The sequence below is a fragment of the Priapulus caudatus genome, unplaced genomic scaffold, assembly GCF_000485595.1.
Source record: "Priapulus caudatus unplaced genomic scaffold, Priapulus_caudatus-5.0.1 Scaffold407, whole genome shotgun sequence".
In the NCBI taxonomy this organism is placed as follows: Eukaryota; Metazoa; Priapulida; class Priapulimorpha; order Priapulimorphida; family Priapulidae; genus Priapulus; species Priapulus caudatus.
The window spans coordinates 222,186-242,038 of NW_014577468.1; the positions used below are offsets into that span (position 1 = coordinate 222,186).

Consider the following 19,853-nt stretch of genomic DNA (forward strand, 5'->3'; position numbering starts at 1 on the left):
GAACGACAATACGTAGCACGTAAGCAACAGAAACAACAGGAACGACAATACGTAGCACGTAAGCAACAGAAACAACAGGAACGACAATACGTAGCACGTAAGCAACAGAAACAAAAACAACGGCGTGTAGCAATGTGGACAAGGAAACAAAAACAAAACAAGAAGAAGCCCCAGTTCTTCCAGACCTCTCATCGATCACAGGCAGCCTCCACCCCCTCCCTCTGATCCTCCTCCTTCCCCTCCTCCTCTGTCTTTAAGCGAGCGCACACGTCTGAGGCTTCCCCTCCTCCTCCTCCTTCTCTGTCTTTAAGCGAGCGCACACATCCGAGGCCCTCTCCCTTCTCTGTCTTTAAGCGAGCGCACACATCCGAGGCCCTCTCCCTGCTGGTCTCCTTCCCCTCCTCCTCCCCCTCCTCCTGCTCTGTCTTTAAGTGAGCGCACACGTCTAAGGCTTTCTCCTCCTCTTCCTCCTTCCCCTCCTCCTTCTCTGTCTTTAAGCGAGCGCACACATTCGAGGCTTTCCCCTCCTCCTCCTCTTCCCCTTCCTCCTCTGTCGTTAAGCGAGCGCACACATCCGAGGCTTTCCCCTCCTCCTCCTCCTCCCCCTCCTCCTCTGTCTTTAAGCGAGCGCACACGTCTGAGGCTTTCCCCTCCTCCTCCTCCTTTCCTTTCTCCTTCTCTGTCTTTAAGCGAGCGCACACATCCGAGGCTTTCTCCCTGCTGTTCTCCAGCTTGGCGATGCGAGAGCCGAACTGGATTGCTCGCTTGGGAAGCCGCGCAGCGAGAGGAAGCCCGAGATTCTCCGCGACGAGCCGCAGGAGCAGCTTCTCCCCGACGCCCCGCGGGAGAGAGAGGAGGGCCTGCCGGAGAGAGAGAAGGTGCACATATATGAATGTATGTATGTAGGTATGAATCTATGTATATGTGTGTGTATGTATATATACATATCTATATTTATGTATATAATAATTATGTGTATACATCTCAGTAGATATATATATTACACATGGAGTAAATGGTTTATACGTATAATCGCATATCTTCTCTACGTGGGAAAATCTAAGAATGGAAGGCAATTTGCAATACACAGTGCGAGCTAGGTTGCTCTAGAAAGAGTGAGAATGAATGACGGGTAAGGGAAAGTGAGAACTGAGCGGAAGAGTGAGCGAGAATGAGAAGAGAAAAGGTTGAACATTTACATTATAGAAACTTTGCTGGTGAAATTTGTACTGATAAAAGAATGCTAACTATTTCAAAAATTGATCAAACACATCCTCTTTTAAAAACATAATCGCGTAGAAACAATCACCACACAGATCTGTTGACATCATCAACTATCACTGTTGAAAAGTCTGTTGTCGATTATATAAACAACAAACGACTTATCTGTCCGTATATGTGTTCACACACCTTTTTCCACATGGGCAGTGAGTTGAGGAAAGACACAACATTTTCATCGAGGAAGGGGAACCTTGCCTCCTTGCCGTGATCACAGATGATTCTGTAACAAGTCAAGGTATTGCTGATGTTAGTTAACACATGAACGCACGAAACTCCATGTATATAAACAAACAAACAAATATATATATGGGTTTTCGTGTATATGTATATATATCACACATATTGTTTCCAGTTTTCCTGCTAAAACTACATTCGTTCAACAGTGATACGAGAGCAGTACTGCAAGCATGAGATGAGAACAGGTGAGAACAGGTGAGAACAGGTGAGAACAGGTGAGAACAGGTGAGAACATGCGAGAACAGGTGAGAACATGCGAGAACAGGTGAGAACATGCGAGTATAGGTGAGAACAGGTGAGAACATGCGAGAACAGGTGAGAACATGCGAGAACAGGCGAGAACAGGTGAGAACAGGCGAGAACATGCGAGAACAGGTGAGAACAGGTGCAACTTACCTGTCATCTCGTCCCAGGTTTCTCTCGCTGATCCGTGACACCTCCATCTCCACCTCGCGTACGAGACCCGACCAGCCGCTCTCTCTGCCGACACAGAAACACATCACTGATATGCGCGTCCGCTGCTGCCGCGCTCGAACAAGCCTCAAAAAGACTCATGTTACGGAATTAGGAAAGTGTGTGAATAGGAACCGGTGCACGCAGATCAGTGAAGCGTGCTCAAGACTACCAAGACATCGTTTGAAAGTTATCCTGACAGGTTTAGAGTTTTATTAAATATGTACTCATACTACTATTATTGTTACTATTATTATTATTAATAATAATAAACTTAATGTTGTTGTTTCTTATTATGTACTGTTATTCTTTCGGTTGTGCCAAGGTGTATTATAAAAATACTATGTATTCCCACACAACTAGTTTATAATGTAATTTAAACTTGAAATTTGTTGTTGTTGTTATTATAAACGGTTCCGTGAGTGAGTGGAGGGGGCAATGTGCGGTGCATGTACTGAGTTGTATTTTTCACACAAACCTGTATTTCGTTCTATGCCGAGAATAACCAGCCAGCTGTTCGTCTGCTCCCATGCCCACTAGCACCACCTATAGACGAAAAAAGTAAACATGACCAGACTCAGTGATACAGGCTCTATATAACAACCCTGTCAAAAACAGACCGATAATAATAAAATGGATAATACATTGATATTAGCGTTCACACATCGATCGGGGTTAGAAATTTTTACCAGGCAGCAACTACTTGCTTCCAGAGAAAAAGGCAGGCAGCAAATTTACTCGCCCGCACTAAATCTTTGGTGCTTCATCATTTATTAGAAATTTTTTGGCCTGAAGTTGTTGCTGTTTGCTGCACTTACCTTAAAACCCTGATAGATGTAGTACATTTTAATTGTAGGTTAGGGCTAAACAATATACATATATATATATATATCGGGAGTAGATAATAGAGAATCTGTTATCTATTATCTACTCCAGATATATATATATATATATATATATAGGGGTACATACCCTGGCCAGGCTTCGGTAAATTTCCGTCGCACCCGTCTCCATGACAACGCGTCCCACGCCTCGAGCAGCAAACCAGATGGCGCAACCTATGCTGTCGTCCAGCACCGTGTCCAACGGATACACGAGGTGCGAAATAATCTCGGCCCTGAACGACGGAAACACAATTACAAAAAACATTACAAACGCTTGCTCGTGACCACCACCAATAAACGCGCACAGAGCTCCAGCAAATACATTAACTAGACAGAGTGCACTCACGGAGAGTGCATACCTCCGCCAGCGACATGCTTGCTGCCTCGCTGGCTCGCTGGGTGATATTGATCGACTGCCGCGCTAATATCGATCGCGCGAACACACGAACACGCGAACATACAAACACACAAGAGCGAAAACATAACCTCCTCCAACTCCGTTGGGCGAAGGTAACTATATCAATATGACATGAACATTGACCAACTAAAAAGTCTAGTCATAATTTATCAACTATGTGCACTTGTAAATCAAGCATCTGGTGAGATACAAACGAACAATAGCCTGAGCAAATTATTGGAGAGAGGGCATTTTTGCCTTGTCTGCGGCAATTTTTGGGGCAAAGAAAATTTGGTGATCCAATAAAGTAAGAGCAACGGAATACTATTTTTTCTTTTAGATATTTACAAAATAAAAAACCAAATAAAGGATAATTTTATGGCCGAGTGGATAATTTTCCATTATATCCAGTGTAAAGGTAGTTTTCGATTATTCTCCCATTCCATTTACGTATTTATTCTATTAATTACCTTCTCTCTATCATTCATCGTATTTGTTTCAAGGGTCAACGCTGCATTTCTCTGCATGGCGTCTTGTTATTTCTAATTATACTCCTATATAGTCTATAGTCTTTGTCTTATACTTTGTATTTATTGTTTTTATTTCCTTTATGTGGGCGTCTATCACCGCAGGTTACTGGGATGCACGGACGGGGGGAGAGGGGGAGAGGGGGAGAACCCACCGCTTCCTCCGTAGTTCCTCCTTCGTGACGTCAATCATCACAAAGTTCCACGGCCGCGTGGGGGAGATACGCCGTAGCTCCCCAAGCACCAGCTTCCCGGTCTCCCTGTCGGGAACCGCAAAGTTCCTCTCCTCCGTGTCCCGACTGCCCCCGCCGGCATCTCCCTCGGAGCTCTCCTCCTCGCTGCGCGGCTGTAAAGTTTGTCAACAAGTTCAGTGTTTGGAGGCGGCTTTGTATATAGGGTTTTCATGGGCTATGATAGAGGGGTCTTCTATTCTCGTATATATATATATATATATATATATATTCATTAGTGATGTAAATGCATGTACTCAACATATTCACAACCAAGAGTAGATAACATTTCAGGAGTAGATTATAGGGAATTCCCTATTATCTACTCCTGATAACATCTGTCTGTATGTCGGCCTGTCTGTACGTCTGTCTGTCTTTATGTCTGTGTGTATGTCCGTCCATTCATTCGTCTGCCTGTGCGTGCCTGTACACAGATACAGTATCAAAATTACATGAACACTAATCCTCTAGATCGAGTCTTGACACAATTGATCATAGCATGTATCTACTATCTATGCTCGAATCTAGATCTTTACACCAATCCCTGCAATCGATTTCAACATCGATGGCGAACACCTTATGTACCTTGTTCTTCGCTTTCCTTGCGTTTGTGTTTGCAGCGCTGTTGCTTCGCAGCTCAAAGGCAACATTCAACAGATCTATAGGTTCTCCAGCCGGTACAAACCTGTAACACACACACACACAGTAGGCGTGAATGCAAGAATATACATCTACTGCAGTAAGTAAGTAAGTAAAAACTTTATTTAACGACGGTAAAACATGTTAGGTACAGACACAATAAATTGGCGCGGACCTATCTTCCACATGGCCGTCTCACAGCAACAGAACGGTTAAATATTAAATAAATACACAATATGATGAAATACTTTGACTAAAATTGGGGTACAGGGTAAGTAGAGCACAATGGGCCCTATTGATAGGTGCCTGCTATCACTACTATATCTCAACAACGTATTGTGGGTGAAACCAGAGAGACCGGGTACAAGATGGCGTGTACTTGCATGTGCAAAAATGGAAATAAAACTTGACTATGAGAACAAAATGGAGAGGGGGAAGCCTATAATTAAGAAGCCCAAGAAGAAGGATGAAACAGAGCAAGGAAAGATGAAAAGGGCTGAGCAAGCGAGCGAGAAAGAGAGAAAAAGAAAGAGAGTGAAAGAGAGATTGAGAGAGAAACAGAGAGAGAGAGAGAGAGAGAGAGAGAGAGAGAGAGAGAGAGAGAGAGAAGAGAGACAGATGAGTAGATGAAGAGGAGAGAGAGAGGAGAGAAGAGAGAGAGGAGGAGAGAGTGAGAGGGAGATAAAGAGAGAGAGAGAGAGAGATAGATAGATAGAGATAAAGAGAGAGAGAGGGGAGAGAGAGAGCGCGAAAAAGAACAGAGAGCGATGGCTAAACAAAGCGACAGAAAACAGAGAAACAACGAGGTAAACATCTAACGATCTTCCTCCATCTACGCACCGGTCAGCAAGCGCGGCGATAACAGCCGAATCCAGACCACCGGAGAACAACACCGCGACCTTGGCGTGTCCGCAAACGACTTTTGCACGTCCTTGGACTGACGAACGTGCATCGTCGCTCTGCCCATTGTCGTCTGCCACCCGGCGGAGTCTCGCGGCGGCGCAGGCGGGGCACGGCGCCCCCTGGCGGTGCACGCGTACCCGCACGGCCTCCGCCAGCACCCCCTCCAGCTCCCCCGCGGTTGTCTGCGCGGCCGCGTCGACGCATGAACCCAGCGACACGCCGTCGCCGCCCCTCCGGAGCCCCTCCTCCGTCCTCTCAACCCACGCGGCGTCCCCCGCCAGCGGGACGCGCGCCTCCGGGGCCCCGACCCGCGACGCCACCGCCTCGCCGACGACCAACCGCAGCGGGAGGAAGTCGGAGGCGGGAAAGGTCGCGGAGAGGTCGTCGCCATGGGAACGGTCGCAGGCAGGAGGGCTCTGCGAAGTGACCACGGGTTGAGGTTGCGACGCGCGGAGACGGTCGCAAGGTCGCGTCGCCAACATCCAGCCGCGTAGATGACGTTGCGCCAAGCTTCACGAACCTTGGACTAACGCGTACGTTAGACGCGCTAGTGTGTTCACGACGGCATGATGTCCAAACGTTGTATGGCAACAGCAGTAAACAGAAGAATTGAACACAGAAGTAGCATCCAGCAGCCAACTGGAATATGCAGTAGCATGCAGTACCAGTGCGCGCAGCTGGTAGAAGCAGCAGCAGTAGCCAGCAAGCAGCAGCATCACTGCCACAAAGCAGCAGTAGCAGCATCTTCACTAAAGCAGCAGTAGAGCCATCACCACTAGCATCACCACCACAAGCAGCACTACAAGCCAGCAGCAGCATCCACACTAGCATCACCATCCAGCATCCACCACACACAAGCCAGCAAGTAGCAGCAAGCACCAGCGAGCATCACCACCAGCATCACCACCACAAGCAGCCAGCTTACAGCCAGCAGCAGCATCACCACTAGCATCACCACCACAAGCAGCAGTAGCAGCAGCCGCAGCATCACCACTAGCATCACCACCACAAGCAGCAGTAGCAGCAGCAGCAGCATCACCACTAGCATCACCACCACAAGCAGCAGTAGCAGCAGCCGCAGCATCACCACTAGCATCACCACCAGCAGCAGTAGCAGCAGCAGCAGCAGCATTAACGGCATCACTTCGGAAGAATCGCTGCTTACCTTGTGCGTAGGAGAATCACGCGATGGCTTCTCCGCCACGGAGCACAGCTGCAGATGATCTCCTTCGTGGTCGGGGAGATGGAGGAGCAAGCTGCGTCGCCCAAAAACGTCTCTACCGAACCACAGTCTCCTCTCATCGTGCTACGCGAAAAGCACACAGAATGTATGCCTTATATACATATTATACATAGATGCCTTATATATATATATTATACACTTACATACGTATTATCAGGAGTGAATCATAATAGATTATTATTATTAGATAGTTTATCTATTATTATTCACTCCTGATATTATATACATGCCCAATGTTAATAATGTTCTATACCTCTCTATACATAATGATCTATACCAAACCATAGCCTTTCCATATCGGTCAAAACCTGCAGGCACAATGTATGCGTTACCGGAAACGTCATCCGCACTTTTAAAACGTAACACGCTTTCTGAAATTATCACATCTGCGCACATTATTAATAAACTGTCACCACAGCCCAAGAGGGTTTGTTTTGGAAGTCCATAGGCCTACTCTCTGTGCGTTTACACCTATGCAATGTGACAAGCGTGGAAGGCTGATACTCATGTACTAAACACACGTGAGTGCTACAACAAAGAAGCGTTGCTTGCACTCTGGTACTACTATTATTAAATCTTTACGGCATGTAATTCAAATACAAATACATGTACAGAAGACTTTTTTCATGGAGAAAAAAATCTGATAGATATTGTATACCTGCCAGTACACGAAAGCCCACGGACCTTCGATGCTCGACATCACGCTCAGAATAGAAGTGGGACTCGCGCATCTCTCCAGCGTGGTGAGTAACACTGCGCTATCATTGCTTTCATCTGCCACCTGCCAACAATCATCATGCCAAATAACGACATGATACAATCAGGAGTGTATAATATAGAGATATCGCTATATGATATATCTCTATGATATCTATGTTATGATGATATATATGATAACTCTCTCTATATATATATATCTATATTAATGATCATATTATATATATATAATATATATATATAATATTCAAGAGTAGAATATAACACAGTGTTATTATCTTACTCTTGATATATATACTTATAATATTAATTATATATATATATGCTCTATATTATACACTTCCTGATATAAATAACAAGTCGATGGTCTGGATTTGTAGGATTGCTTAGCTTCGGGTGTTCACTGTGTTGTTAGACCTGCTTGATGTAGAGTTATACTACGTAGCAATCAGGAATAATTTCTGATTGGAGGATCATAAAACGAGGAAATCGAAGATCGCAGAAGCCGTGAGCTGTGGGCTTTCGTACCGCAAAGAACGGGAATGAAATGATTCAGGTCATGTGGTTTCACTTTTTCTGATAAACAATTACCAGCACATGTTGTAAAGTCAAAGGTGTGACTACGATCTCATTTCACATTGTTCCATACTGGATAACAAATTACAGAAAAAAAATTTAAAGTGACATGTGTCCTTATTCTGCATCCCCCGTTTCACGTGTATACAAACTTACAAGACAAAACTTTAAAAGTGACGTATGTTGTACGCTGTGAACTTGTTAAACGCTGCATTTGTGATCGCCACCGAAGGTTTCTTTCCCGTTCCACAGAAGCAGGTTTCGCGGAATCGTTCTCACCGAGCCGGTTGCTGTACAGGTCGCTCCTCAGCATTGTGCAGGAACATCCGGGCCCAGAACACCGCCGCTGCGGCAGCCCGTGTAGCGTCCAACTTGAATTGAAACGGAGATGATCTGTCCACTGAGCGTTGTCAAACCACGGGCGAAGATCAGGCACTGATCGGGATATCCGTGTGATAGATTCGCATGAATTTTCTGCTGATTAAAGCGACGTCAAGCAGCTCAACCTGAATGTAAAATAAATTGCTGCAAAAACGGTATCATGGTGTAGTTACTGAGTGTAGGCTGAGTACTGCTTTTCTGAACACCTAGTCACAGTTCATGAGACATGTGTCTAAAAATGTTGTTAAGTAAATATAACAGAGAGAATTGCAGTTGGTCGCCAACTACATGTATCTCACGTTTTTCCCCAAGATGTGTAAGATATACTGAATTTATTGTCGCGCTGAGGTTCAATTTTAGAGCCGAGTGTTAGAGCGGGAACGGGAATATGATCTGAAGTGCAAGGTCTAAAGTCAATGTCAAATTAAAGGTTAACAGTGAACCTGGTTTCGGTCACACGGACACACCATTCTCAGATAATGTGTAAGTATACCAAAGTTTGGTAGCCGCTAGGGTCAAATTCAAGGGCGAGTATATAGAGCGGAAGGGAAATATAATGCGAAGGTCAAGGTAAAAGTCAAAACAAGTGGTAAGTGACTGGTTTTCGGTTACGCTGCCCACCTTTCCCCAAGAGTGTGATACAGTAGACAAAGTTTGGGTACCGGCTAGGTCAATTAGGGGCCGGAGTTTACAGAGCGAAAGGGAAATAGTGATCAAGGTCAAGGTAAAGGTCAAATAAAGGTCGCAGTGACCTGGTTTTCGTACGCGTGCTCACCTTATCCCAAGATGTGTAAGTTAGATCACTTGGTAGCGCATAGGCAATTAGGGCCGAGTTACAGAGCAGGATAAGGAATATGATCAAGGTCAAATAAAGTCGCAGTGACTCTGGTTTTGGTACTCTGGCCGACCTTCTCCCCAAGATTGTTAATAGAGCCCAAGTTTGGTACACGGCTTAGGTCAATTAGGGGCAAGGTCTGAGGTATAGCAGCGGAAAGGGAAATCTCTCGGCGGCAGCCTGTACAGACATGAAACCATCGTATCCCTGCCGACTGCTCGTCGCGGGGATACAATTACCAGAGTTCAACTACTATATGGCATATGTCCGAACTTTGATCTCAATGCTACAATGAGGCCAGAATTCCACACATTTTCTATCAACAGCGGCTGCAACGACGTAGTGCCGAATCTACAAAATAGAAAAACCTCCATCAAACTCTGACTAACAGTTAATTAGTTATAGTAGAGTATAACCTACATACAATAATGTAACCCAACAAGAGTTACGGATTGGGCTACATTATTGTATCCAGTATAACCCTCGTTGGATCTGCCGCGCACAGAGCTGTGATCACCAGAGCTGGTAGAGTTATAGCCCGTCCAGGATCTACGATCTCTTGAGGATCTAGCTTTGGAGGACGGGGGGTGGGGGTTCAATATTTGAGTGAAGGGAGGCCGAAGGCACACGTGGTATGCTCAGCGGTGGATCGCAGGGGTATGCCACCTCGCACCTGGAAAATTCAGGCAGCTCTGTGGTCACAGGGGAAATCCCTAGTTTCTATCACTGACACTGTATCACTATTACTTGCTCAACTTGCAGACTGACTTTTTTATGTTTGGCCCCATTTTACTAGCATCATAACAGTGGCTGAACAGTGAACGGGAGCTTGTAACACACCACCCCCTCCAGATCCACAACTGGGGTAGTAGAGGGAAATTAGTCATAAGGCCATGAGAATAAAAATCCGGTTTTACCGTACCAAGGATTTAAAACGTGATGAGGCTTGTTTTTCATTATTCTTAATTCATTAATTAATTTTTTCAGGCTGAATATACAGTGAATACAGTACAGACAATAAACAAGATCTAGCCGGCCCGCTCTTTATTATTCATTATTTTTATTTTTCAGGCTGTTGTTAAAATACAGTGAACTAACAGGACAATAAATATAATAATATTTTATTATAGACAGACAATAATTTTCGGTTTGAAGGTGTCATTAGTCTTCGGGTTTTTTTCGCAAATCTTTATTCCGGCGCCTCTGATATATGTCTATAGGGTTAAGAAGAACGTGGCAATTACAATCCGGACTGCCCAAGCTTGTTCAAAATCTATCAGAATTGCCGTTTTAGGCTAAGTACACCTGTGTGATTAGTCTATTAATAGTATTTATGTTTCAGTGAGCGGAATATTTTTTCCAAATAATTGAAATTTTTGTAATTATATGACTTTTTGGGCGGAACAAAGCGGGCATGCGGGCGGATGACGGTAAACGCGGATTTTATCTTCTCATGGCTAATATGTATATCAATATTAATTATTAATATTATTATCATATGTTAATGATGAATAACAGAATATATTATGATGTCAGTTGTCACACCATGACCCTACAAGTGGCTACAAGACCACACCATTAGTACCTCAGAAAGCGAAACAAGCATTAAGCTAAGGTTATATTCACGACACTAACAAACATATGAAAGGCTGAAACTGAATGAAACGTCTAAAAGTGAAATGAATGAACTCAACCATGTGCGGCTTGTACATACTTTGATATTTATGACATCGCTGCGCCATCTCTCGGCGGAAATAATTTCTAACCTATGCACAGTGTCACATTCATAGAAATAATATATATAATATAGAGACATAAGATATAGAACCTAACGCTAATAAAATATATAGAAGATATACCTGTAATAGAACCTATATATACCTACGATAAAGTCTAAAAAATATAAAGATACATTGACACTAGAAGATAGCCGCGTGATATGTGACGTCACATTATTGCGAGAGCAGACGCGTGGGCGGAGAGAAATGGCAAGCTGCCAAACCGGCTGCCAAGTGCCAAACTGCCAACATCGTCACTCGTGAGCGATGAATGGAGAGTGAGTAAACGACGTTCAACTTCACCGTTCAGAGAAAAACCAGAGCAGACGGAACCGGAGTTGGGGAAGATCGCACGTGTAAAATTCGCGCGAAGTTCGACCGGACACAAGCAAGTTCCTTCAGTCGGCGAATATTGTGTTAGTATTACTGTAAATTAATGCTAATAATACAGCTAGGCAAGGCAACAGTTCAGTTAGGGCAAGCATTGTCGATTGTCGAAGAGCCTAGTTGGTATCGTAACCACAGGCACTTGGAGCGTTTCAATAAAATTTAATTGCTAAAATAAAATCGAATCTATTTACTACCAAAGTCTTAATGTTTCTATACTCTCTTTCAACTATTATTGCCGACAATTTCCTGTAAATGCCGTCCATCTACAACAAATACTGGCTGCCGCCATTGCTGCCGCTGCACACTGACCCATAAATATAGTTGTGTTTGGTTGGTATAGGAAACTTTGGTAGTAAATAGATTTCGTATTTATTTAGCATTATAATTTATTGAAACGCTCCAAGTGACTGTGATCGTAACGGTTACGTTACTGTTCGCTGATCGTTTTCTGACACTGATGCGTGTGGTGATGCTTAAGTAGAGTTGTTAGCTGGGAGTATGTTGTAGAGAAATGTTGGTGTTAAAATAGCATCATTCGAAAATTCGTTTTACTGTAATAGTATTCTATTATCGCAGATCGTGGACCAAGTGCCAGTACCTATGTTATTGTTGTTAGAAATGGCGATGTTCGGAGAAAATCAGAGCAGGCGCAGCGGAAAATTCGCCTGACCGCAAGCGCCTCTCTCTCAATTAATCAGTTACTGTTACTTTAGAATAGTTACAGCTTTTGTTATTGTTACAGTGTTACTTTAGTCACAGACAGCTTTTGTTACTGTTACAGTGTTAGTTTAGCGCACAAGAATCGTTTCTGATACCAGGCATATAGCTGGTACCGAACACTGAACATGGTGGAATAGAGTCAGATTATAAAAAAAAGTATAGGGCACAGTCTGTATAGTATCGGTGTACATACTGGTGTTCCTGCGGTGATCCTGAACTTGTGACAGTGTTAACGTTGTGTAGAGGACTATCGATAGTAAATAACACAATTCGTATTCACTTATAATTACTCATTGCGTATCATTTTATTATAGGAACTCGTGAGACAGTGATCAGTGAGTGAGTATAGCAGCTTCTGGATTAGTATACTATACTAGTACTAGTAGTATAGACACGTCTAGCTGCACTGCAAAATCAGGCCCCCCTAAAAAAACACCCACCGTCATGTACAACTGGGGCAGCAGAACGGGGATGTCCGCCGTCGACCAGATCCTTTCTCACATGCTCAGCCGAGCTACCGTTGACGATGTCGTCGTCGACGACGACAGCAACGATGCCGACGCGCTGAGGATTTGGCAACAGAGGGCGTCGCACGCGAAAACCCAATACCCTGCGCAGCAGAGCCAGGGCAACCAGCGGGACCTGGCGGCGAGAAGGTTGCGATCGCGAGGCCCCCTCTGGTGGGACCGCTACCTCCAGGGCTTCGTCAACGCAGAAAGAAGCGGAGAGGAAGTGGGCGTGGCTTTGGGTGACGGTGGCGACTCCGTGGGGAAGCAGGGATGCCAGCAAGTAGCGGATCCGGCGGCAGCGATGCAGTACGGCGTGGCATTGGGTAAAGCGGTCTTCTTCTTTTGTCCTCGATTATTGTGTTTTCGTCTGTTTCTCTTCTCCTTCGTCGTTTTTCGCCATCTCTTCCATGTCCCTTTTCCTCCTCTCCCCCTCTTCTTCTTCTTCTTGTTCTTCTGCCTTCTCCTCTTTCTGGTCCTCTTGTTCTTCCTTTCCCTTCCCTTCTTCCTCGTCACCCTTCTCTCTTTTCTCTTCACCTTCCCCCATCTTCTCATCCTCATCCCCCACGTCCTCTTCCTCCTCCCTTTCCTTCTCTTGTTCCTCACCTTCTTTATACACGTTTTCCAGCCATTAACGTTTATTTACTCATGCAGCATAACAAACAACGATATAGTGTTTGCTTTTGGTGGTAAATGTATTCCTTTAAAGCCTGAATATGATTAGCTCAACTGGTGTAGCCCCTTCGCTCCTGCTACGGGGCGTGAGCAAACCACTCTGCAGCGCGAGTGAAGGGGCTACACCGGTAGAGCTAGAATATGATGTGATATGTGAAGGGGTAATGTATTCAAGTTCATCGATATGGGGCCAAGTCGCTTTCCATAGCTGTTCAGTTTAACACGTACGTGTTACAGAAGCACCTCCCCTAGAACAGCTGCCTGTCTATACTGTAGTATAAAGGGCACTTGACATCCTCCGAGTGATCATTGTATAATAATGACTTGACCTTATCCTGCATGCGATGTTAAGATGTGATGCTCAAGGGGCTACAACTCAACAGCATGAGTAAGAGAAAAACTTCTCTCAAGTATCAGTCTGAGGCTCGATAGAGCAGTGTCACTCATTCGCGCGATCTTTATCGTCATTAGCAGGACCCGTTGTGCTGCGTGGAAGTGACATAGGAGACATCCCAACCGAGTACAGGGTGACGGACCTCCGAAAAGGGGAGCAGCCAGTGATCGGTGAGTGACATCAGAAGTAGATGAAGCGAACACCACAGAGTACTCTAGGGATAGAACGATAAAATTAAATTAGAATTGATAATGAATCGAAGATAATGAAAGATAAAAATAACTCTATTCAGGCATCCTTCTGTTTAGTGATAGCACTAGGGAGATTCCAGCAGCAGCAGCGTTGCTTAGAAGCCCAATCTCGTCGGCACATAAGCAGCCACACCATAGGTAGTAATAGGATATTAAGTTGTATACGCACGCTAAACTTATGTTTTGTGTGTAGCATGGGTGTGGGCTTACACCATAAGCTGTATCAAGAGTAATACCTGACGTGCAAACGGTACCGTGCACGGAAAGCAGTCTCTCAGACGCTGGAGCTCGACGGGCATGCGATGTTTCTCCGAAACACCCAAGAGATTTCCCAGCGCCGCAAACAATTGAAATCGCAGCCACGCGCCGCGGTGCGCAGAAAAACGCCGGGGAACCTCAGTTCGATTCGTCGTCCAGTGTTAAAAACCAGAGCTTACTGCTCAGAGGGACATGCATGTGCAATGAACCGCGCAAACCCCCTCGACCACTCCACATATACCGGACTAACCGCGCAAGCACTACAACCTAATGCAGTCAAAACGGCTAACCCGGAACGCAATAGCCCAACGCCTGCAACAAAACCATAGCAGTTTGCAGCCGTCGCCGGCACCGCAGCGCCCAGACACAAGCGTGCCCTCAGTTGCACCCCAATTCGTCAGTCGCAGAAAGTACGCTAAGTCGGGCCGACGCAAGGAGACGGAATGACGCCGCGCCCGGTCGAGCGCCATCGCATGCCAGCAGGGCCGCGGATCCCTATGCGACGTCCTCAGGCTGCGTGCGGACGGCGCGCCTCATTGGCAGTTCGACAGGTGAACCACGTCTCCTAGAGCGACATGGCGTCGCTGCAGCGGGCTGACGGCAAGCCGCCTCTCCCCGCTCCATAGTGCGGTTGACACAAGCAACACCACACCCACAACACCACCACACAGCGCGACCGCGGTACGGAGGGCGTTTCACAGTGACCAACCAAGGCCAGCCCCGCCGGGCCGGGCCGGTTACGGCGTTTCAGTACGGTCGGCTGCCTCGCCGCCCGCGAGCGACCGGCGTTCACCTCACCCTGTTCTCAACAACCACAGCCCGCCGGCCCCCCGCGGCAGCGCGAAAGGCCCCCGGCCGTGCACAGACGCGACAGAGGTATCGGCGGGGCGCCGCGCAGACCAGAGCCGTCCGTCGCGGGCGCCACGCAGAGGTGGGCCACCACTGCTGCGACGGGGGGCGACGCCGCGTGGCGGCTCAGACGGAGAGGTGTCCATGCTCGCCGCCCGACGCGGAGAAGCGAGTCGAGAAAGGGATCGAGGTTCGTTCCCAGGGAAACGCTGTGCGGACCATGCCTCGTTCGCGCCGCGGCGCCACGCTTCCCGCGGCGAACAGAATGCCTGCGGCGCCGCCGCCCTGTACGCGGGACGCTTGCACGGTAAGGAAGCGGATTCCGCTGCGAGTGTCGGCGCACCGGTCGTGAACAGACGCGGGAGCCTGCGTCGTTGCACGTCACCCGGCGTCCGCGTCGGCGTTGCTAGGAGCGATGCTTCGCTGCAGTGGCCGAGAGTGAGGATGAGGAGGCTGAGGCATCGTCTGGCTCGCAGCAAGAGATCGCCTCTCTAGATACCGTGCTAGGTGCGGTTGCGTCGGTCACGTGCTGTACCGTGTTTTACGGGCACGTGGCTTGACTCTGCAGTCGCTTTGTCGCTAAGCGTTTGTTTTAGAACATACCTACTGGAAATGATGATGGACTAGAGGCTACCTTTGATCCGCGCCAGGTAGACTGTATGTCGAATGAAAGTAACCAGATGGTTGAAAGAGAACTTCGAAAGATGATTGTAAAAACCTCAGCACCTCTATAAACTTTTAAAATGGAATAAAGTAGTTATATGGCAGAGCTCTACAATAGATCCTAGATCTCAATGTCTTGTGCTTACGCCCAGTAATCAGGTAGTATTTTAGCGATCATCGACGTAGTCCAGATGCAGCTGTAGAATCGATATGATTGATCCGTGCGTGCGTGCCGTCGTAGTCCGTCCGAGCGTCGCTGTCCGGAGATCGCGTCCGTTAACAGTTGGGCACAAATCTATGACCCGCGTCGACCATATCGATCACGATATTCGGTACGTCGGGGGGATCGTGAAAAGGATGAAATAATTTGGGGTCAAGGAAACAAAGGTTCAAAATGTGTAAAGAAGAGGGAATATTTCCCACGTCTTAAACTAATGGTTAGGAGTAATACGGAATGTGCACAAATCTTAACGTCTCGACTATTGCTCTTATATTCAGTGTATAGTGTGATGTGGGCAGGAAACTCATCACGCAAGTGCGAAATTGAGGTGCACAGAGTCAAAGGGTCAGTAGGGAAAGATCAGATATCAGACATTTCTGAGTAAAACATGACCATAATACGGACAGAGTGGAAAACTTTTTGTTCAGTGGGCCTGACCTAAACCATTTTTATCAACTTTATAGAAAGGACGCATGAAATGTGCTTTCCACTGACAGTGCGAAGAGGTAAGTGTCTGAATAACCTTTGACCCTACAAGAGGAAGGGTTAAACATGGATTCCTGAACTGCCTGCAATGACGCAGAGTGTGTCATACTTCAATGGGGCAACATACCATACTATGAAACCCAAATAAACGCATGGATAGCCGAACAGCCCTACAGCAAGCGTCACAGCTCAAAGGCTCGTGGAGCTACGGAATCCCATCTGATTTTTATTATGTACGCGTGTTTTCTGTAGTTTCTATCTTATCGCATTATAACTATTTGTTTTCCCATAACGGCAAAATATTGCATATTATTAGGGCAACAGAATTTAATAAGCTAACAATTGTAATAACAACAATAATATTTTTTTAATTTTAATAGGGTTAGGACCAGAAAGCGAAAGGAGATTCAGCGCACTATAGGCGATTTGAATCACACCAATGGATTTGGAGGTAATGCAGAATCTAGAAGTTGCTGAAATGATTGTGTACCAATCTGCGTATCATCAGTAATCTGCGCCTACAAATGGTGCAACTACGACGACTTAAATGTTACGTTTATAAGCCGTAGCAACAGACCATCAGAGAGCCGCAGATCTGCTGGCGCTGCTGTTTCGTAAGATTAAAAATATTGTTTTTTTACGAGATATATAGGGATTATAAATATTCGCAATTGTCAATCTATTCTCAGGACCTGCCTCTGACCGAGTGCAAATGTGACCAAGAATTCTCATAGAGTTGTCATAGGGTTGTGTTTAAATCTCAAAGGCCTGTGACAGTGTGCAAACGTGCAGCTAAATGTCCAAGAGGTATCGTATATGTAGTCATAGGGTTGTTTTCCCTAAACCGACCTTTAGCAGACTTTTTCTTTACTCCTGCTAAGAGGACGACTAGATATCATTAGGATGATACCATCAGTGTGTATAGATTAATCAGGATGACTGTTTGCTGCATTATTAAATACTATACTAGTGGTATCTGACCAAGACATGTGCATACACTCCATGCCAGTATGTTATTCCTTGTATAAAGCTTGTGTGATATGTTGCAGAAAATCGATGTGTCCCTATGCGCGTACATTACGTAAGGATGAATAATAATTATCTATTATTATCACGATCCCGAATAGCGTATTCCTTGTATACGCTTTGTGTGATATCGTTGGCAGAATACCACGTGTGTGCGTTGGCATACATGACATAGTCCCATGCAAAAGGTTATCAGTGTAAATGCCTTTGCTAAAGTGGGCTTAGATGCATTTCATCATAGTAACTGAAATTGCACATGTATGTTACGTTCAGTGACTTCATGCAGGATACATTCCGTGTATTGCTATTAGCGTAGTATTATCGCTGTATATATATATATAATTTATTAAAAGCAGCAAGCAATGCGCAATGCCAACGCTAATTCTCAGACAGTACTAAGAGCTAGGCAATACTCGTGTCATGCATAATCAGGCACTTACTATGACTAAAATAAACTCTAGTTCGCTCCAATTTGACTGCGGCGTTTCTATAAAAGGTATTATTGAAAAATAGCTCCAATGTTGTTGACGTGTCCACATCTCCCGAACAACACGAGCAGGCGTGCCGCGCGTAACAAGCGCGTACGGCCGCAGCAAAGATTAAAAACAAGCGTAGTGAAGCAGTCACAGTGATGTCTCAGTTGTTTGACAAGAGCAATATTAGGCGTTGGCCGGGTAAGTCGCGCCTTGATTCCGCGTGATTTCGCACTGTGCGATCCTTTTCCATTGTTGCGGGAAACAGCGCAGTTCAATGGATGGACATAGAGTATTTGTCAATAAGAGTAGTGTGAATTATGCATGTCAGACGAAGTTATTTGCTAAGTTCTAGTAACTGGGAGAAATAGCGTTTGGATTGCCGCATTGTGCGGCTTTAACGTATGTATATTAGCATTTCATGTTAATGTTACGTGAGAAATTTGTATACCGTTTTATTGACTCAGTTGTAATGTAACTCCATAGCATCAATTTAATCGTCATGCTGCACAACAAGCGATTATAAAAGCATTGATACTGCATCTTTATTTGTTATGTTGCATTTATTTCAATTATATTGAATTTCAATAAACAGGTTTGTCCCATGTTACTTCGCCGGTGCGTGCGTGATTGTAAGAGGAAGATAAAAACTATACATTCTAATTTTATATTAGCATTCGTAGTTAATGGTGGTGTCATGTAGCAGACACGGTTTGTAAATAATGAGAATAAAGTATTTTGTAGCAAGAAAAAAGCTTCAAAGATTGGGAGCTGAAAATACCAAAGAAGGACGCATTAAGTAATCCTTACAGGTTAGGTCCATTTATTTGCCCTAAAAAGGTATTATTTAGCATTTCGGTATATTGAGGTGATCATGTATGCAACCGAGTGTTTAAACATGAAGTATGTTGCAAGCATAACTTCCGTAAATTCCCCAGCTGCAGAAAACTACAAGAGTGAGCACAAGGTAATCCATCAGAGGTTATCTGATTTGCCACTCTTGCAAGAATAAATATATCGCACAGCGACACACCGGATGACAAAATAATTAATTACACAATAATAACCTAGTATTACAACAACACAAGGTAATTGTGCTGACAGTTCCGCAGTTCGTTAGAGATCATGTAGCATATTAGATCATAATAAAAAACAAACAAATGGAGCTATTTCTGTTCAGCACCCAATCACCTTGCAAAATCACATCCCACTTCATGTATTGACTCGGACCCACGTAAGATATTCCGCAAGGGTTTTGCTTGTGAGTAAAACATGAACTAACAACGTAAACCCTTTAAAAAACCTATCGGCATGACAAAATTTAAACATTCAATCCACGAGCCCATTGGTCAGCGATTCGCATTCAATTAAACCCGTTTTCCTTTCTTGCTCCGTTTACTAAAAAATAAATCTGTTCACATATTCACCGAATGGACACAGTGCGGCAAATATTTGCCCAACTGAAGCAGCTCTAGTAACTATAGCTCCGCGTAGCGGTGCATGCAGGCACAGGCCTGCGCAACCCGGTACGCGGCTATAGTTACTAGAAGCAGCAACTGAAAGCATCACTCCACTTTATCAATTATAGCTTCAACGGTGGGACTTGGTTCGTCCAGTGATGAACTATAGTGTATTAAGTAATTCTGTGAACTCGCGATTGGTTGGCTTAGTATGGAATGCCATCTACGTACGTGTCAAAGCGACGCTAGCGTGTGTGTCTGTAGCGCGCGCCGGCTAGTGCGCAGTGGTGTGGGTGTGGGTGTGTGTGACGCGCGCGCGCGCAGCCGTGCGTGAATGTGTGTGTGATGTGTGTGGTAGTGTGCGGTGGCGCGCGCGTAAGTGGCGTGCGCTGCGGGTGTGT

The 19,853-nt window shown here is 45.4% G+C and overlaps 2 protein-coding genes across 2 annotated transcripts in view; one reads left to right on the top strand and one right to left on the bottom strand.

Moving 5' to 3' along the window:
- The window catches only part of LOC106810055 (asparagine synthetase domain-containing protein 1-like), a 12,380-nt gene extending 4,807 nt beyond the window's left edge, over nucleotides 1-7,573 (bottom strand). The window contains exons 1-10 of the mRNA XM_014813320.1: nucleotides 7,453-7,573; nucleotides 6,717-6,857; nucleotides 5,489-5,967; nucleotides 4,595-4,694; nucleotides 3,935-4,125; nucleotides 2,944-3,088; nucleotides 2,450-2,517; nucleotides 1,915-1,998; nucleotides 1,411-1,501; nucleotides 321-860 (exon numbers count right to left, since the gene is read on the bottom strand). Coding sequence (XP_014668806.1) covers nucleotides 321-860; nucleotides 1,411-1,501; nucleotides 1,915-1,998; nucleotides 2,450-2,517; nucleotides 2,944-3,088; nucleotides 3,935-4,125; nucleotides 4,595-4,694; nucleotides 5,489-5,967; nucleotides 6,717-6,857; nucleotides 7,453-7,494 — 1,881 coding nt within the window. The 5' untranslated portion in view covers nucleotides 7,495-7,573. The remainder of the gene's footprint in view (nucleotides 1-320; nucleotides 861-1,410; nucleotides 1,502-1,914; nucleotides 1,999-2,449; nucleotides 2,518-2,943; nucleotides 3,089-3,934; nucleotides 4,126-4,594; nucleotides 4,695-5,488; nucleotides 5,968-6,716; nucleotides 6,858-7,452) is intronic.
- A 3,708-nt stretch (nucleotides 7,574-11,281) lies between these two features.
- The window catches only part of LOC106810056, a 9,603-nt gene continuing 1,031 nt past the window's right edge, over nucleotides 11,282-19,853 (top strand). Inside the window, exons 1-3 of the mRNA XM_014813321.1 lie at nucleotides 11,282-11,497; nucleotides 12,506-13,023; nucleotides 13,847-13,936. Coding sequence (XP_014668807.1) covers nucleotides 12,636-13,023; nucleotides 13,847-13,936 — 478 coding nt within the window. The 5' untranslated portion in view covers nucleotides 11,282-11,497; nucleotides 12,506-12,635. The remainder of the gene's footprint in view (nucleotides 11,498-12,505; nucleotides 13,024-13,846; nucleotides 13,937-19,853) is intronic.